At 36.1% G+C, this 18,182-nt stretch overlaps 1 protein-coding gene across 4 annotated transcripts in view; it reads right to left on the minus strand.

Moving 5' to 3' along the window:
- The window catches only part of LOC150094670 (putative peptidyl-tRNA hydrolase 2), a 166,163-nt gene that overhangs the window by 106,065 nt on the left and 41,916 nt on the right, over positions 1 to 18,182 (minus strand). For all 4 annotated transcript variants that reach the window (XR_016550143.1, XM_090411267.1, XM_090411266.1 and 1 more), the window contains exon 3: positions 2,624 to 2,713. Coding sequence is in view for 3 of the 4 variants with exons in the window: in XM_090411267.1 (XP_090267393.1) it covers positions 2,624 to 2,713 (90 nt within the window). In the remaining variant the exon portion in view is untranslated. The remainder of the gene's footprint in view (positions 1 to 2,623; positions 2,714 to 18,182) is intronic.

The following is an 18,182-nucleotide window of genomic DNA, read 5'->3' on the forward strand; positions in this document are numbered from 1 at the left end:
CTTCTCATAAATCTCATTTCACTTGTTTTTATTCATTGTTTATCTTGTTTGTTTATTGTCCAAATTTCACTGCCATATAATAATGTGGACACTGCTAAAGTATTGTATATTTTCAAGCATGCTTCATTTTGTACTATATTTGGGTTGAGTACAAAATGAAGCACGCTTGAAAATATACAAGAAATATACATTTTTTATAATGGCATATCAGGCCTACAATCTGTAAAAATTTTGAAGTTTTAAATTTTATGTCTTTTTCTCCTTCATATGATATTTCCCATCCAAGATAACTGAAAGTATTTATCTGTTCTATTATTTTATTATTAATAACTATTTTGCTTCTAACTGGAGTTTGTCCACAAAATGCCATGGTTTTAGTTTTATCTATGGAAATTTTCATTCCAAACTGTTCTACTATAATGTTTAAATTATATATTGCTCTTTGTAAATTGTCTTCCTTATCTCATATTATTACCTGATCATCTGCAAATAATAGCGTATTTATTTTGTTATTCCGGGAAATTTCTATACCTTGATTGTTTAAGGTGTTCCACTGTATCAATATTTCATTAATGTAAATATTGAAAAGTGTTGGAGACAGAGGGCATCCTTGTCTTACTTCTTGGTTTATAGATTGTTTTTCAGACAACTTTTCATTTATTTTTATTTCATTATCTTTATTATTTGTCTTATATATATTGCTGTCATACCATGGAAACCCACGTTGTGAGCCTTGGTTCTGAATGTTTTTGTGCAGATTCATGTTCCAGTCAATGGCCAGAAATCAACATTCAACATGTTGGCCAACAAATGGCGGTTTTTACATAGTATCCTTTGTAGCACCTTACAGTCACATTTGGTGAGTTGTCCACTGAAGGTAGCACTTGCAGTTGACTCCCTGTACTTCTATCTCAGTATCACTGAGATAGAAGTATAGGTATCACTGATTGTTGAACTGGGATAGCCCAATTTGTCAACAATTTGGCAAACAGATAGGCCTGCAACATGGCATTCTATCATAAAGCCTCTTTCAAACTTCGTCAGTTCTCTTCTCACAGTCATTTCAGCTGGACACAGTTGCACTGACTAGAGAGCATCATATTCCTCCAATTTACACCGGCTACAAACACATGACTCTCACATGCCACGATGTCCGTTGATTTCTTTCCAAGCAGAGAGAGAGAGAGAGTGTGTGTGTAAGTGGAATGGCAATGATGGATTTACCATAGTCTATGTTTTGGAGGCCAAGGGAGGGGAGGTAATTATTTTCTTATTTGATGGAGGATGTGGCCATACATTGTGAATGTGTTCAAATTCATTATTGAGGGCATTATTATCAGAAGGATTCAAATTGGCAGGTTAACCAAAGTTTTTATAATGGCATACTGTTGGGAGAGTTAGTGTGTACTATTGCTAATATATCTACCTGCATGGGGTTTTGAAATATTTTGACATGTAATCAAAGTACACGTTAATGGCAGCTTGTTGGTTTTATTTTTCTAAAGCAAATCATATCCCGTGATTTAGGTTGTCCAAACGTGTAAAACATACTGAGAGCATCAGGGAATTGTGGTCAAATAGAAAACATTACTACACAGCACAGCCTAACAGCAGATCTGTGGCTGAGTTTTAAAGCTTTCTCTTCAAAGATCTCCATAAAGTAATTAGGGGGGGTGGACAAACAGTCCATGGTTGATGGGCGTTTTCTCCTTGTTTGTAGAATATTTTCTTGTCAAGGAAAATAGCCAGAGTTCATGGTGAGCAAAAACAAGCAAGATATCAGGAGGGAATTCAGCTCTTATCTGGTGAATGGCATCAAGTGAAATGCTAAGAGAAAACAACAAAAAAAAAAAAAACTGTTAGGCTAGTGTTGTGAAAAGCAAGGTTTTCTATGCTGGACTGAAAGCATATCAAGCTTTTCATTCCTGAAGAAGAGGTGTCATTATAGTGAACAGTCACTTTGGCTAAATACTTAGCTAACTTGCAAGTGGAAGAATCAATGCCATCCACAAATGGGCACATCAGCACATTTTTGACTGTGGTTTCTTGGTAGCCCATATATCTTGAATGAGAAGTGCAGAATTATATGGTTTAATTTATTGGTAAACTTTTAAAAGCCAGGATGAGACATTTCTGAGGAACTTGTGATCTGTATTTTGGAAGGATCATAGTCCACAAGATGGTAAATGGACTAATCCTTAAGCAGGGTGGTTAGTCTATGGTGCAATCATGGGACTACAGTATTATCCTTATGATATCATGCACATTATTTTGTATAGTTTAAGTTAACACAGAATACAATTTGATCAGCTTGTCTGTTTAGTATTCAGACAGATACCCAATAATGGGGGCACATGATTGAGGGTTGGGAGGGTGGGGGGTAAGGACCTGACATTGGATTACTGACCACAGTCAGTTGTCTGCATTCCATGCAGGCATCTCTTTTCAGTTATCCAGCTTTGATCCTTAAGAAAGAACTCAGAGAATCCATGATGCAATGAATGCAAGACAAGTAATGTGGTATCCAGAATGATACTGAAGAAATGTTTCTAATATCTATCCAGGCAATGTATAATTTGGTCGCCTTTAATAGTCAATTATGGATGAAAAATGCAATACATACCTCCAAAGGAGTTTCTAAATCAGCCTCAGGATTTTCAAAAATCCAGGCAGCAGCTAAATCAGGTGATCTGTTTCCAGTATAAAACAGTGCCTAGGATGAAATTTTAACATTGATGAATTTAACATAATGAAATTTAATTGATAGACAAATAATAAATATAAATGTATTATTCTTAGGATTATTTCACCTGCTTTCGTTTAGGAGTGTCTCTTTCTTTGTGTCATTGGCTTTCTATTCAAAAATTCTTAGGGCATTACTGATGTATTATAGAGACAAATATATGCAGAATAATAGAGGTAGGAATATCAGACATACCTTGCTCGGATGTTGTTGGCTGTCTTCTTTCCGCGATGTGCATACTTCTGCTGTTGAGCTGTTAAAAGGAAGGGGATTTTTGGAAAAAGTGGGAGAATTAATTTGAAAAAAAAAAATGGTTTTTTATATAATATATATATATATATATATATATATATATATATATATATATATATATAATATTGTTAAGGGTGGGCGGAGCACGTTTCGGAGGGGGAAGAGATGAAAAAAGTGGGCTGAAAATAGAAATTATTTTTTTGAGGAGGGGGAAAGATTTATCAGAGAATGCGTCAGGGAAGGTAAACCCTTCCGATAAACCTTTCCCTTCCTCAAAAAAATTATTTCTATTTTCAGCTCCTTTTTTCAATCTCTTCTCCCCCCCCTCTAAAAAGCACTCTGCCCACCCTTAATAATAATATTATATATATATTATATAAAAATTTAACTTCCCCCCTTCTTTTAACTGCCTAACAGCAGAAGTATGCACATTGCGGAAAGAAGACAGCCAACAACACCTAAGCAAGGTATGTCCGAAATTTCTTCCTCTATTATTCTGCATATATTTGTCTCTATAATACATCAGTAATACCCTAAGAATTTTTGAGTAGAAAGCCAATGACACAAAAAAGGGGGCACTCCTAAATGAAAGCAGGTGAAATAGCGGTAAAAAGAATAGTTTTTAAGAGGAGTAACATAGGTATTTTCCCAGAAATAATACCTATAAATAAAAATTTATTACCTAAATCATTAATAAATGACTATAATGAAATATTACATTTTAAGTCAAGAAAAGAACTTGCTGGATATTTATAAAATTGTATCTTTGTAAACATAATTTGAACCGATATTCCTAATATCGGTTCAAATCTAGACAGCTAAATGCTGAATTAAAAAATGCAACCATAATTCAAATATAATTATTTCATAATTTTTCCCACCAAACAAGTGGTTTTACTAATCCAAACCAATATTTCCACCTACATAAAAAGGGGAAAGAAAGATTTACATCACTTGGTCATTCTTTTCAGTTTCAACACTACCTGGCACTTCTTAAAAAGGAAGATAGAAAGATCATGACTTGTCATCTCTCAACTTTCACAGCATGCCAGCAATAAGATATAAAATGTTTGTAACTAATTTTTAATAGGAATGTTGCATAATAGATGTGCACAGATCTTCCATAATAGTATTCTTTACCATAATTTTCTTCAACAGTAGGTTGCAAAATTATACTAACATCTGAATATTTTATTATTTCATTCACAAATTTGAATACACTGATGGCTCAAATTAGGATCTTCAATTAAATGAGGAAAAAAACTATAAAGGTCTGAAAAATGCTATAAAGTTGCTTATTAAATAAATAAGCAGCTAGATACACTTAAGAATTTGAAATCCAGAGAATTCTTACACTTTAAACCTCTATTACAAAAAAGAGAAAGGAGGAAAAATTTAACTAAGTGGTATTTACAGCTGTTAAGAAAGCTGCTCACTTGCCATTGCTTTTTTATATCACTCCCACACAAGAAGCAACTGGGCTATTTGGAGTTATGACTGGCACAACTAAGGCTATGAGGTTAGTGGATTATGTCTATTAATTGTGTGTTCCTCTTTGGTTTTTCATCTTACAAAAAGCCTGGATATTTATAGGATGAAAAACCCAGGTTTACGGATGGAAAGACCAGCTAATTTACTTTCTCATGAAACATCTTTATAAAGGTTCTTTGCATCTTAGGTGGAATTTCAACCCAGGTCTTTATAACCAAGGGGTACTGCCAATAATGACTGGGCTAAAGATGCTCCACGTGAGACAAAAAGCTTATAGCAAATTTATGCAGAATGTGAGCAGGAGTCAAGAGGACATGTTCCACAGAACCATGGCAGGTGGAATGAAAGATGAATGGTAGTAGCAGGTTCTATAAGTCAGCAATTCAAATGTAAAATGGTTTCATTTTTAATTATATGTTCCTCAACTGTTGCTGGTGTTTAGCAAAAATATGGGAGGGAGATAAAGGATACTAGTTCAGCTTCAAAGCAGCTATGAAAAAATCTGTAAACTATACAAAATAAATTATATTCTTGTTTTAATCCATTACTAAGCATAAGCAAACAAACCTTGAACATGAAGTATCTTCATGACTAGGCCTCTATTACTAATATACAGTGACTGTCACTTCACATTAAGTGCTTCAGTATTCCATAATGCTAGAGATCTGGTAGACACTTGGAAAGCTAAGTGGAGGAAATAAATCTCTGGGAAGAAAGGAAGGTAGAAATCTTCCTGACAGGACTGACAGCATCTCTTCAAATCCTCTCAGTGAAATTGAAAAGAAGGGAGTCAACTGGAGTCATGGATATTAAAGTCAACAAGGAAGATTATTTTACTGTGTTAGGGTTGGGAGGAATCTGTTCACATTTTGTTTGAACAGCTGAAGGTTGTATTCTTCAGGGAAGGCAGAGTGGGGGAAGACTGTTCCAAGGGACAGAAGTAGATGGAATGAAAGAGAGAGAGAGGCTATAAGTTATAATTGAAATATAATTGAAATAAGAGAGAAGTTATAATTGAAACTGATATTGTAGAGAAGATATTGTAAAATCTCTTGTCGTGAAACATAGAATATTTTTCACCTATATCGATTTTACATGGGCCATAAAATACTTATAATTAGACGTGTATATAGCATACTTTAATGTAATAAATTCTGTAATATAATATAAGAATAACTGAACGTAGAACCACAAACATTTGTAACAAAAAAGGATCAGACAGGATTAAGCTATTAGTGTTAGGGTTGGGAGGAATCTGTTCACATTTTGTTTGAACAGCTGAAGGTTGTATTCTTCAGAGAAGGCAGAGTGGGGGAAGACTGTTCCAAGGGACAGAAGTAGATGGAATGAAAGAGAGAGAGAGGCAATGAAGTTATAATTGAAACTGATATTGTAGAGAAGATATTGTAAAATCTCTTGTCGTGAAACATAGAATATTTTTCACCTATATCGATTTTACATGGGCCATAAAATACTTATAATTAGACGTGTATATAGCATACTTTAATGTAATAAATTCTATAATATAATATAAGAATAACTGAACGTAGAACCACAAACATTTGTAACAAAAAAGGATCAGACAGGATTAAGCTATTAAACTGAAGGTCAACAACAGTCTCAAAGGTCAATGAATTATAGATGTTTTGCCGTTAAAACCTAACGTAAGCGTGGGTGATGTCAGTTCACTTCCAGAAAATCCAGGAAGTTTTAGAAGTTAAGCCAAGGGATGTCACATGGCTTACTTTCTCTTATTTTGGTTCCTGTGGAAAGCTTTTCAGGGAGGAGAAGAATTGGAGATCATGGGAGTTCGCTGGCAGGAGAGGCCGTATTTCAAGGTATCCTTCCAAGGTATTCTTCAACTAATGTACAGATCCACATGCATGCTGATATTCACAGACGGAGCAGTTCGAAGAAACATGCCACTTGTCTGAGGAAGGAAACTGCAAGACAACTACTGTTGGATAGTGCCCAATCATAGCCGTCACGCAAGATTGAGAAAGGAACCAGCGGAATTCACCTTAACCCTTTTGGATCCAGGACTGTACATGATATTTTGAGCTTGTAAGTAAATTGCTGTATGTTAATAGCCTAGATTGTGTATACAGACGATAGATGTTGATGCTGTTTAATAAATGGCATAATGTGTTGAAGAGGTCAGAAAGCCGAATGCAAGTTTGAATGTGCTTAAAAGAATACTGTAAGCTTAAATAGTGCTTGTGTTACATAATGCTTAGAACGTGCACCATATAAATTTGCCTAATATTAATACGATAGAGCAGGGATATGTTTGTTAAAAATCCATCCACATGTCTACTAAGTGTAAAAAGTTTCTTTGTTTAGTACCTTAAGTGAATTGTCTTACTGAATATGTGGAGAGTCAGGCATGTGATACGTCCCATTACCTTTGTATATTAATCGTCTTAGTTAAAATAAACATATTTGGTTTTTTGTTAATAGCTTGCCTGATCTTTGTTAGCCATTGCACTGTCTTATAAAAAAATAACCGAACCTGTGTGACCTAAGTGAAGTAACCTCCATGACTGAATAATTCAGAATTGCTTGAGACTAAGATTAATTTAAGGATTATTATATGTGCTTAGCTAAATTATTCTCATGTATGTAAAAGAAGAAAAAAAAATTCTCTTACACAATCCTTAATGCCACAGTCGTTAACAAAAATAAATTTTTAAGGATTAATACACTTGAATTATAGCAACCTAGATTGAGGAATTTGCTCCAAACAAAGGTTTTTCCACAGTCTACATTACTAGCACATGTAAGGCACTTCTTACAACATTGAAAAGGGGGGAAGCCAGCTAAGTAGCTTACGAACAGACTAAAATAGGATAATAGTATTATAAGTGTGTTTGAGAAATTTTTGTATTAGCGCAAGCAGACATGAAATAACAAAGGAAAGATAAGTAAAAAGTAACATTAGTTATAAAGCATAAACAAACATTATAAATAAACAATATATTTATAAACCATAAATAATAATACGTATATAAAAACATTTACAAAATTACAAATTTACAATATAAAAGAATGCATTCTTTCTTTAAAAAAAAGTTGTGCACAAATTATTTTTTTTCTTTCAAAGTAAAACAGGTATGAACTAATTAGATTTCAATGGCTACTGTTAAGAGTGAGCAGAAAAACTACGCTTTATGAGTTTGAAGTTAACTGTTTTGTTTATGTTCTTTATGTCTGATGTTAATATTTTGTTTGCAAATAAAGATTTTTTTTTTTTTTTAATTTTCTCTCTCTATCACTCAATCTCTTAAGTTGCTTAATTCTATAATAATATTCTGGATCCAAATCTGTGATATTAATTAAATGAACTACTCACGTACATACTACTCTGGTAATAGACAATCAGATAATTAAATGCATTGTCGACTCAGGCTCATACAACTTGGGAATTGTGATGTCAAAGCATAAAAACTTTGGTTCGTGATGCACAGTGTTGTTACTGAACACATGGCATATATCAAAAGACACAATGCAATAGTGAGGGTTTTAGAGAATAGGTTAACTACCCAACCAGCTTTGAAGTGTATACATGTCAAAGTTGTTATGGATATGAAGTGCATGTTAAAATAGTAATACCATTGGTATTACACTGAAATATATGATGGATACAAAGTGCATGAGAAGAAATATATTACATCCATATTAATGCTGATGTGGTTAAAAAATAAAGGATGGAACTCCACTTTCAGGCTAACAGAGGATTGAGAAAGCCTGATCTTTTAGTAAATATAGGAGATTAGTCAATCATTATGGACACACAGTTGTGGGTGCCAGGCAACCATTCACTATATTTATAAACCATAAATAATAATATGTATATAAAAACATTTACAAAATTACTCCATTGCCTACTGTGCTGCAAACAAGGCTTACTGTGTGTGTGTTTACTTCAAGAACACCACCACATCACACTAACGCCAAAATTTACCTTTAGAACTGTATCATTTAGAGGTGTATGGTGTCAGCAAATTTATCTGGACTCACTAAGCTCTAGTATCTAATGGGATGATTTCAAAATACTTTTTCTACATGCCTTCAAGGTCATACTGTCAGTGTAGAAAACTTATTAGAGAATGACTAATTCCCCAGGTCTAGATAGCACAGAAAATGTTGGTGTTTGGGCCTCTTCTGGCCCTACATGTGGAAGCTACAGTATGTAGCATCGATTTTAGTGCAAAGTAGAAAAATAAAAATTTACAACCTTTATTATTATTATTGTACGGGCAGGTCCATGGAGTCTGAAGACTCCAATAGGGATACAGTATAATAATAATCTATCTCTACCTATTATACTTCCCCTTAAACTCCATCACTGAGAAAGCACTCACAACCACCTCGGGCAACCTATTTTAGTAATTCACCATTCTTCATGCAAAAAAATATGTAGTCCTCACACCCTTACTAACCATACTCATACATAATGTCCAAGGGCAAAGTAGCTCTGGTACAGAGCCCTGCAGCACTCCACCTGTCACTCTCATTCTCAAGGAACTCAGTAATATACTCTGTCTCCCAGGCATACCCTCCTATCCATGCAACCAAATTTGTATCCATTTCCATCTGCTCATACACAATATTCCATGCAGTATTCTGTCAAATGCTTTGTAAAGCCCACCAGTATCGTGGTGTAATCATATCCTTTATCTAACTCAGATGTCACTAAAGTGAGTAAAGTACTAAAGCAAAACCTAGCTTTCACAAACCATACTGACCCTTAATGATACTCTACAGAGTATCATACTCCTATCTAATCATTCCTGAATTCTGCCATAAACAAATTTTTCCAATACCTAAACTATCACTCCTGAGACTAACTGGTCTAATTTGTAAACCAGCACTGTGCAAAAGTAATAATTATAATTAATAAGAAATTGTAAACAGGACAAAATTAAGTATTCAACAAGTTTAATTATAATAACTGACATAACGATTGCAGTAACTACTTCTGATTAGCTTAACCTTACCTTGATTATGATCAAGGCCTAACTTTTTTTTATATCTGGTTAACGTCTAGATGAAGTACAAAATTCAGAGAGAATTTAGCCAAGTCGCTAAACAGAGACAATCAAGTAATAATTCCCATTAATAAATCCACTCAAAACTCGCAAAAGAAATTTTCTTTTTCATTCATCCTCCTCTACTGCTTTCTTCTGGAGCAAACTTCCTTCACATGTATACAGGCATTCAAGGCAATGTTTCTTCTTTTCTTTTTTTTTGATCTTTCATCCATCCATGATAGCAATATGTACTACAACCCACACACACATCACTATCAATTTCTGATGTGTATTCTCAAGAGGGGTACAAGATACTATAGCAGTACTAGACAATAAATTTTGCATTATTCTTTTTATGATAATCTCATACATGAGATGTTGGGCAAAATATAGTATGTTAGTACCATGCATGGGCAAAAAGGAACTTGTTAACATTCAGTTTTAACAGCTGTAGATTGTATTCTTTGGGAAACATATGAGATGTGGGGACACTGTTCCAGAAGGTAGTAGTAGTAAAACAGATAAACGAGGAGGAGAAGTTTGCTTGTAGCTGAACAGAAAATGGTATTGGAATTACTGATTCTGGCTCAGATGAACATTGGCCATGGAAGTATCCATAGATGAAAGCAACAGAAACTGTGTGCTGGTGCAAGGAACGAATTAGTGAGAAAAAAAGTCATTAAACTCCCAAACTATTTGCAGCTGCATTAGAAGTCTTTAAAAGCCTTGATTGGGAAACAAAAGGAATAAACATAAATGGAGAAAGTCTGCATCATCTGAAATTTGCAGATGATGTTGTCCTAACAGCAGATAATCTTCAACTGGAAGAAAGGCTAAATCAGCTAAATGAAGACTCCAGAGTAATTGGAGTCTTCTTCAATAATGATGATGAATAAATACATAAACCAAAGAACTGTCAAAGTTGAAAATCATGAAATAGAACAAGTTACCTCTTTGTGTGTGTGTGTGTGTGTGTGTGTGTGTGTGTGTGTGTGTGTGTGTGTGTGTGTGTGTGTGTGTGTGTGTGTGTGTATTATATATATTTGGGCCAATTGTTATCCTTTGAGGATTACCAAAGAAAAGAGATTGAATGAAGAATTCAATGGATAGATGGCTTATGGGAAAATGAGAGACATATTCAGAAGTGACATCCCTATGAGTCTAAAAAGGAAAGCTTTCGATCAGTGCATACTTCCTGTCCTAACAAACAGGGGAGAAACATGGACTTTAACAGAAGCCCTAAACAAATAGCTGAGAATAACACAACATCGCATGGAGAGAAGTATGCTAAAAATAACATTAAGAGATAGGAAGACAAAAACCTAGATAAGATCTCAAACAGGTATCATGGATATTGTAAAATATATTAAACAGGCTAAGTGAAGATGGGCAGGCCATAGTGCCAGATGCAATGACAGGAGATGGACTAGATAAACAACAGAGTAGAGACCAATGGATGGAGCAAGACAAAGAGGAAGACCGAGAAGAAGGTGGAGGGATGAACTGGAACAAATTGCAGGAGTGAGATGGATGGGAGAGGCAAAAAACTGAGTGGTCTGGAAAACCATGGGAGAGACCTTTGTCCAGCAGTGGACAGAACCAAAAGGTTGAAGAAGAAGGTCAGTCTAATTGCTCTCTTCTATATTGAGTAAAGTAATTTTAAGCTCTTAGAAACATCACCTCAGATGTGGTCTGGATAGTGGCCCTTCCCATAATGCATAGCCTTATACATGTCTGTAAGGATATGTGCCTTGCATTATGGGATACTACAGCAACTGATGCGAAGTCATTAACCTCTATATACAAGTAACCGGGCCATGAAGTTACTTCACGCAAAAACTTTTGTTTGCTTACACTTGGATAAAGGATGAAACCAAAAATATAATTTGTTAGCATCTTTAACTTACATTTAATAGTTGGGTGGATTTATGATTTGTATTGTATAATGAGTTGGTGGTCAACTGGAGTAGGTCAATGTATAAGGTTAATAACTGTTCAGAAGTGAATGAATGCCTTGAGCAAAATAGAAATCCTGATCTTTTTTGGATGCTCAGGAAGCAACAGTTGTAATGTGCCTTTGCCAAGAGACGTCTGATGATAGTAATCCCAAGGAGGTACTTCCCATCTTGTCTAGAGATTGTGGTGTTGTCTAGAGTAAGACTGGAAGAAAAATAGTTTTTTTTTTTTTGTGGGAGATAAGACAGAACTGTGTTTTGCTTACATTAAAACTTTAATGGTTTGGAGATCAAAGTTTAAAGTAGAAGGTGTTGTTCTGGAAGATGTGGTGGTTTGGGTGGGACATGATTTATCAAATGAGGAGGAGTGCATCAGCAAAGTTGTATATTGGATTGGTGGTCAACTGGAGTAGGTCAACTGATATATAAAAGAGAATGGGTGAGAGAAGAGAATCCTGTGGAACCACTTCAACATTAGTTCACAGCTAGAAGATATGGTACCCTCAACACAAAGCATACATCCAGTCGAAAAACAAGTAACACGGTTGCAGAGGTCACAAGACAGACCAAATGATGAGAGTTTATATAATGAATCCTTGTACTATATTCTGTCAAATGCCTTACAGATGTAAAGAGCAAGACCATGGAAAAATTTGGCAAGTTTTTCTACATTTTCCCATGGTATTTGTCCAGAGAAAGTGACATAGGCAAGTACGAGGTGTGATAATGTAATTCCCAGAATGCACCTATAAAAAACCTATGTTCAGAACTATGTTGGTGGCTACTGTTGCCTTCGAAGTAGTCCCCTTGTGCATTTATACACTAGTTTAGACGGTGTTCCCATTTTTGGAAACAGGCCTGGAGCTCTTTTTCTGGAATACTGTTGAGTTCCTTTATCACATTATACTTGATATCAGCGATGTCAGAAAATCTTGGTCCTTTTAGTGCAGTCTTTAATTTTTGAAACAGCCAGAAATCACAGGGAGCTAAGTTGGGTGAATAAGCAGGATGACCTAATTCTGAAATTGATTTTTTGGCCAGAAACTCTCTCATGATGAGCACACTATGGCTTAGCACATCGTCGTGATGGATGATCCACTTGTCAGGCACAATTCAGGTCTTTTTCTCCAAACAGAATCTCATAATCTTTTCAGCACCTCTAAATAGCATTGTTGGTTGACCATTTGTCCCTGTTCAATGAATCTTTATAATAAATTACACGATAACCACAGTAATTAACTTTAATGAAATGAAAGTACAGATAGTTCATGCTGAAAATAATAGTACATCATCAGTGTGTGGAAACAAGCAATCAAAGGAACTGGATTAAAAAGTACATACAGCAGACAATGATTTACCAATTAAAAACAGTTGTCGCGTGCTAGAAATTATTATTAATATATAATATTATTATTAAAAATATTATTAAGCAACTATTTTTGATGGTTACATAAGATAAGAATTTCCCAAACTTTTTTTTCGGGGGGGGGGGGGGATCATTCCGATTCAGATTTGGCTGATGTAAAAGGGCTTCACAACTTTCTTTGAAAAGGCATTCGTATTTAAACTTGCATCTATGGAGAAGACGAGCTTCATCCCACACTGGATATTGTGTTTAGTGTCAATACTATGTTGTGCAAGACCATATTTTTGAAGTTTCATGTATTCAATATAATTTTGATGTTCTTTAATTCTTTCTTCTACAGAACAGCCTGTTTGTCCAAACTATGTTAGATTACATTCACACGGTATCTGGTAAACAAATGCCAGCTAATGATAGAGGTGCCGGTTTGTCTTTTGTAGATGGCAACAGATCGGAAAATATGTGGGAATGAGAAGATACTTCTTCAAAATTCTATCAATCGGTGCTGAGATGCCAGAAATATAAGGGATTGGAACCCTGCAGTCATTGAAGAATCCTGAGGTGTTGGAACATAGGAGTCCATTATCTGCTGGATTTGATTAGGGTTGTAACCATTAAATTCCATTAACTTTTTGATAGTGAGAAGTTCTTGTTGTAAGTTTGAGGGGGAGGAGCACACCTTATGTGCTCTATTAATTAACAACTTGAAAACACCAATTTTTTGAGAGGTGTGATGAGCAAATCTTTTGATGGACGTATCTGCCAGTGAAGGTAGGTTTTGATAAACACTGGTTAGCAAATTACCGGAGGCTATGCGTGTTAGGCAGATGTTCAAGAATGGTAAACTACCAGCCTTTTCTTTTTCCATGGTGAACTGAATGCATGGGTGAAGGCTAATGATCTGTTGTAGGAAAGTGGTAAGTTCATTCTCAGAATGAGGCCAAATAGCAAAGACATCATCAACATAACGAAACCAATGAGAGGATTGGGGGATGAATGGATGAGAACATTTCTCATCTGTTGCCATCTACAAAAGACAAATTTGTTATCCTTTTCAATGAATTCATAGTGAACTATCCCCTTGTGATCAAAGAAACACACCAGCATGGTCTTGAACTGCAACGTGCTTTTTCCATTGTATGCTCTGACATTTTGTTTTGCCACCAGGTTTCATCACCCATAATTACTCTCAGAAACATGTGCTATTTGCAAAGATCAGTCATAACTTGGAGCTGCTGCTGGTACTGTTCATTCGTCAATATCCGAGACCCAAACTTCGCAGAAATCTTTCACATACCCAATTCTTCAGTTAAAATTACCCTGACTGTTTCTCGATTCACTTGCAATTCATCAACCATTAATTGCACTTAATCATCTGACAGACAGTACCAAATCTCGTACTCTGTTCACATTCCATCTATCATTTTTGTTTTTGGCCGCCCACTTCTGGGGTCATCTTTCACATCTCACCCACCTTTGAATCTCTTATGCCACTCAGACACTTGACTTTTTCAGAGCATCCACACCATATGCCACTTTCAACAGCTCCAATCAGTAGCAGTTTTGCCGATTTTCATACAAAATTTGATGTTAACATGCTGCTCCAAATTTCAATCACACATTTTTACGCCAAAGTTTACAAACTGCTCTCTGTTTCTGCAATAGTCAACTAGCAAATGGCTCTATCAGCTTGAGGTTTATGCATACATTAGTTAAAACATGTACAAAGACGATTACTCATGTGACTCCACCAAATCACCACACAGGTAACACTATGCAGCCATTCTGGAAATTAAATTGTCACACCTCATAAATCCCATGTTGATATACAATGGCAAAATCCATACTGACGACAGTTTATTAGTTGAGCATTTTCAAGGTAATAAAGGAGATAAATGCTGAGGGTTCTTTCCATCACTTTAGAAAGAACTGAGGTGAGGGAAATTCGACAATAGTCTAATGGTAAGGATTTGTCACCCTTCTTACGAATAGGGTTATAATAGGTTGTATGAGGACCAATTTCCATGCTTTAGGATAGATACTAGCAGAATATGAAAGCATAGAAAGGCGACATAGGATGGAATCAACTCTAATACACATACCTTTAGGATGATCTGGATAAGATTTTTTGGTGTCTAATGCGGATAAAACCTTAAGATTTCTTTCTGACAGGTCAAAAGGGCATAGTAAGTGTGTGGAATGGTTTGAGCACATATGCCAGGGTCAACCACACAGGAATTGGATGAGAAGTAAGATACCAGAAGGCTGGCCTTCTCTGTGGGTACTAATGCTATAGTATTAACCACGTATAACAGTGGTAGAATCAACACTGGAAAGAATTTGCAGTTATGACATTGGCAAGGAGACAAGAAGGCATGACTGAATGTTTGGACAGGATGCCAGTTTCCTGCTTTTAGCCCTTTCAAAGTCTCTTTTGGATGAGTTGATAGTTTTCTTGTAGCTATTTCACACTTTAGTATAGATAGTAAAGGACGATGGAGTTTTGGATGAGAGCCAGTTGCAGTATACCTTTTGGAGAACCTGGCTTGGTCAGCAGCAGGGAATGTAGTGCAGAACGGGGAATAAATGCTTTCATACCAGAGTGAAGATTATTTTGGTGACACATTCGGTATATTTGTTTCGATTAGAAGATTGGAAATAGTATCCAAACCAAGGGAATGAGGAACAGACATCGAAAAGATTATCTCATCACGCTTTGCGTTTTTATAGTGCCATACAAGCTGTGGGTAGGAGGAAGTGTGTGCCTGTTGCTCTGTGGAAAAAGAAAGAGACTAGTACTAGGTTATGATCTGAGTTACCTAAAGGACGAACAACGCTTACAGTATACTTAAAAGGGTCACTTTTAAGGAAGAGATTCAAGGTGTTTGGAGAGTGGTCGGAATGATCTGGTATTCAAGAAGACATATGAACAAATTTTGTATTAGGTCATTGGTAATTGCAAATGTCTCCACATCTCTGCCTATTTAATCCATGCAGTTGAAAAGGGAAGCCAGTTAGTGTTGTGGACATTCAAGTCTTCGAGGAAAATGACCTCACTGTTCGAAAAGTTCGACTGAAGAAAATCGTTGATTTTCTTCAGTCGAATAATTTCAGCTCAAAGAAAATTATTCAGAACAATGAATAATTTCGGCTCAAAGATAGCATCTGTGCATTACCATGCCAAAGAGTATTCAATTTATAATAGTTGTGGTATTAAGAGAAGGCCAGAGATTATAAAGAGATTTTTGGCCAAAGGAGTTCAAAATCAGAAGATTCTAAGCTGAATACTCTTTGGCATGGTAATGCACAGATGCTATCTTTGAGCTGAAATTATTCAAAAAGTGTGTGTATAATTGGGAAAGTTCAGATGAGCAGTGCTCGGGCAGGTTGCAATTTGGGTTTCTGTTAGAAACAGCAGGTGAGGTCTTGGAAATGGACATTACTGAGGTTGAAGCTGAGACCGAGTATGTTCTCCTGTCAACAATTTTTGCCAAAATTAGTCTCTCCCATAACAGCACTCCAGTATTGTCAGATCTTATATTTGTCTTTTTAGGACACTTCTGGCTTATCAATCTACTTTACTAAATCCTGGTCTTCCTCTAAGATTTTTTTCTTACCATCTTAGTAAGAATCAAGCCCCTGTTTTGCTAATTTTTCCTCTTCCATTCTGCTTAATTAATTAGGCCACCTCAGATCTGCTAAGCTCATGTTCTTGAATGTTAAAAATGTCAAGTTTTATTATTATTATGTGACACCTCCAGGGAGTCCAAAGACTCATCGAGAGAGGGCACCTACTCTACAACAACTCTCTGTCTCCATCACTCAATTCACCAACTACAACGAACCGCAACTGCACCAACGGCATCTACCGCTGCTAATAATTTTGCAGATAATCACAAACATCCATGCCCACAGCAGGATTCTAACCCGCAGCCTTTTGGCTGGATATGTTAAGCACTCAGCCAATCAGGCCAGCTACATACATATTACCACTGAGATCAAAAATGCATCCATGATATGAAATAAGCAGTTCCAAAGCTCTGAAGATTGTTTATGACTAAATGTAATACAACATGCACATTTTTCCAACATAAGGCTTTAATCTTAACTGGAAAAAAACCCATGTTACTAATGGTGCTCAGTCCGAGTCAGGCCATGAACATGATTTTGACATGAGCTGGTAGAGATAGCTATTAATTTTTCAGGAACTAACAACGTATACTAGAATATTAATTATAAAAAACTTTAATTAATACCTTCCTATATTTCAGCAATGTTACATTGCCATCATCAGGGATCACAAAAAACAATGATATGTGCACGCAGGCACTAACACTGGGCAAATGAGGTTGAAGAAAGGCAACATTAGTCGGGCTTTGAGTCCTAAACAGTGCCCCCCCTACTGGGCTAAACTGGATCGTCTTGGCTGTTGGGCTGACGATTTTAAAATGTATACTTCCCAAATTTGGGGCAGTCTCATGCACCCAAATTTGTTGAGGTTTGGAAAGTTTTCAGAGCTGAGGAAGATTCAAGGAATAGTCTTTCATACTTGTATTTGCTGCAGTGTAACAGTGTAATAGAGTGGCCTTCTTCCAGCATATCCTGTGGTGAGTGTCCAAAGCATGGTCAGCAAGTCGTGAGTGGCTATATTGGTGGAACCAGATGTAGGACTTGTGTTCCGATATCCTGCTATTGGCTGTCCTGCCTGTTTGGCCATAGTAGGACAGTTTTCCTACTACAGCCTATTACAGTTTTCCTCAGGATTTTTGTTAATTTTTTGGATGTGCCCCAGATATATGGAATGGTGATAGATTTTGAGTAATCTCTGCTTTGAAAGGGGAAGGGAGTGCAGTTACATAGTTTTAATATTTTTTTGATTTTTTTGATGGTTGTAGCCATTGGCTAAGAAATTGTTAAGGATGTGATCAAGTTCAATAGTTAGTGCAATGTTATCCAAACTGACTAATTTTGCCCTGTCATATAGTTTTTATAAACCCATATTGTTGGTGGTGGTGGGGGATGACTGCTGATGAATGTATCTACTTGCATGTGTAAGTTTTCTGTAAATGGAGAATGCCAGGAATCCATCAAACTGGTATTTAATCAGAGTGTCTAGGAATGGGAGACTGTTGTTGTTGTTTCCCTTTTCCAAGGTAAACTGGATCCTGAGGTGTTGGCTTGGATGGGGGGGGGGTCTAAGGTATCTTTGAGTGGGACATTGGTGAATGAGGAGGCATCAAAACTGGCCATTATGTTAGTGTTTTGGAGTATGCAGTTACAACCCCCAAAAAATATTAAAAACATGTAACTGCAACCCCTCCCCCCCACCTTCAAATCAGAGATAA

Source organism: Typopeltis vanoorti, chromosome 21 (assembly GCF_054136105.1).
Source record: "Typopeltis vanoorti isolate ZY-2024b chromosome 21, IOZ_Tvanoo_1.0, whole genome shotgun sequence".
NCBI classification, from domain to species: Eukaryota; Metazoa; Arthropoda; class Arachnida; order Uropygi; family Thelyphonidae; genus Typopeltis; species Typopeltis vanoorti.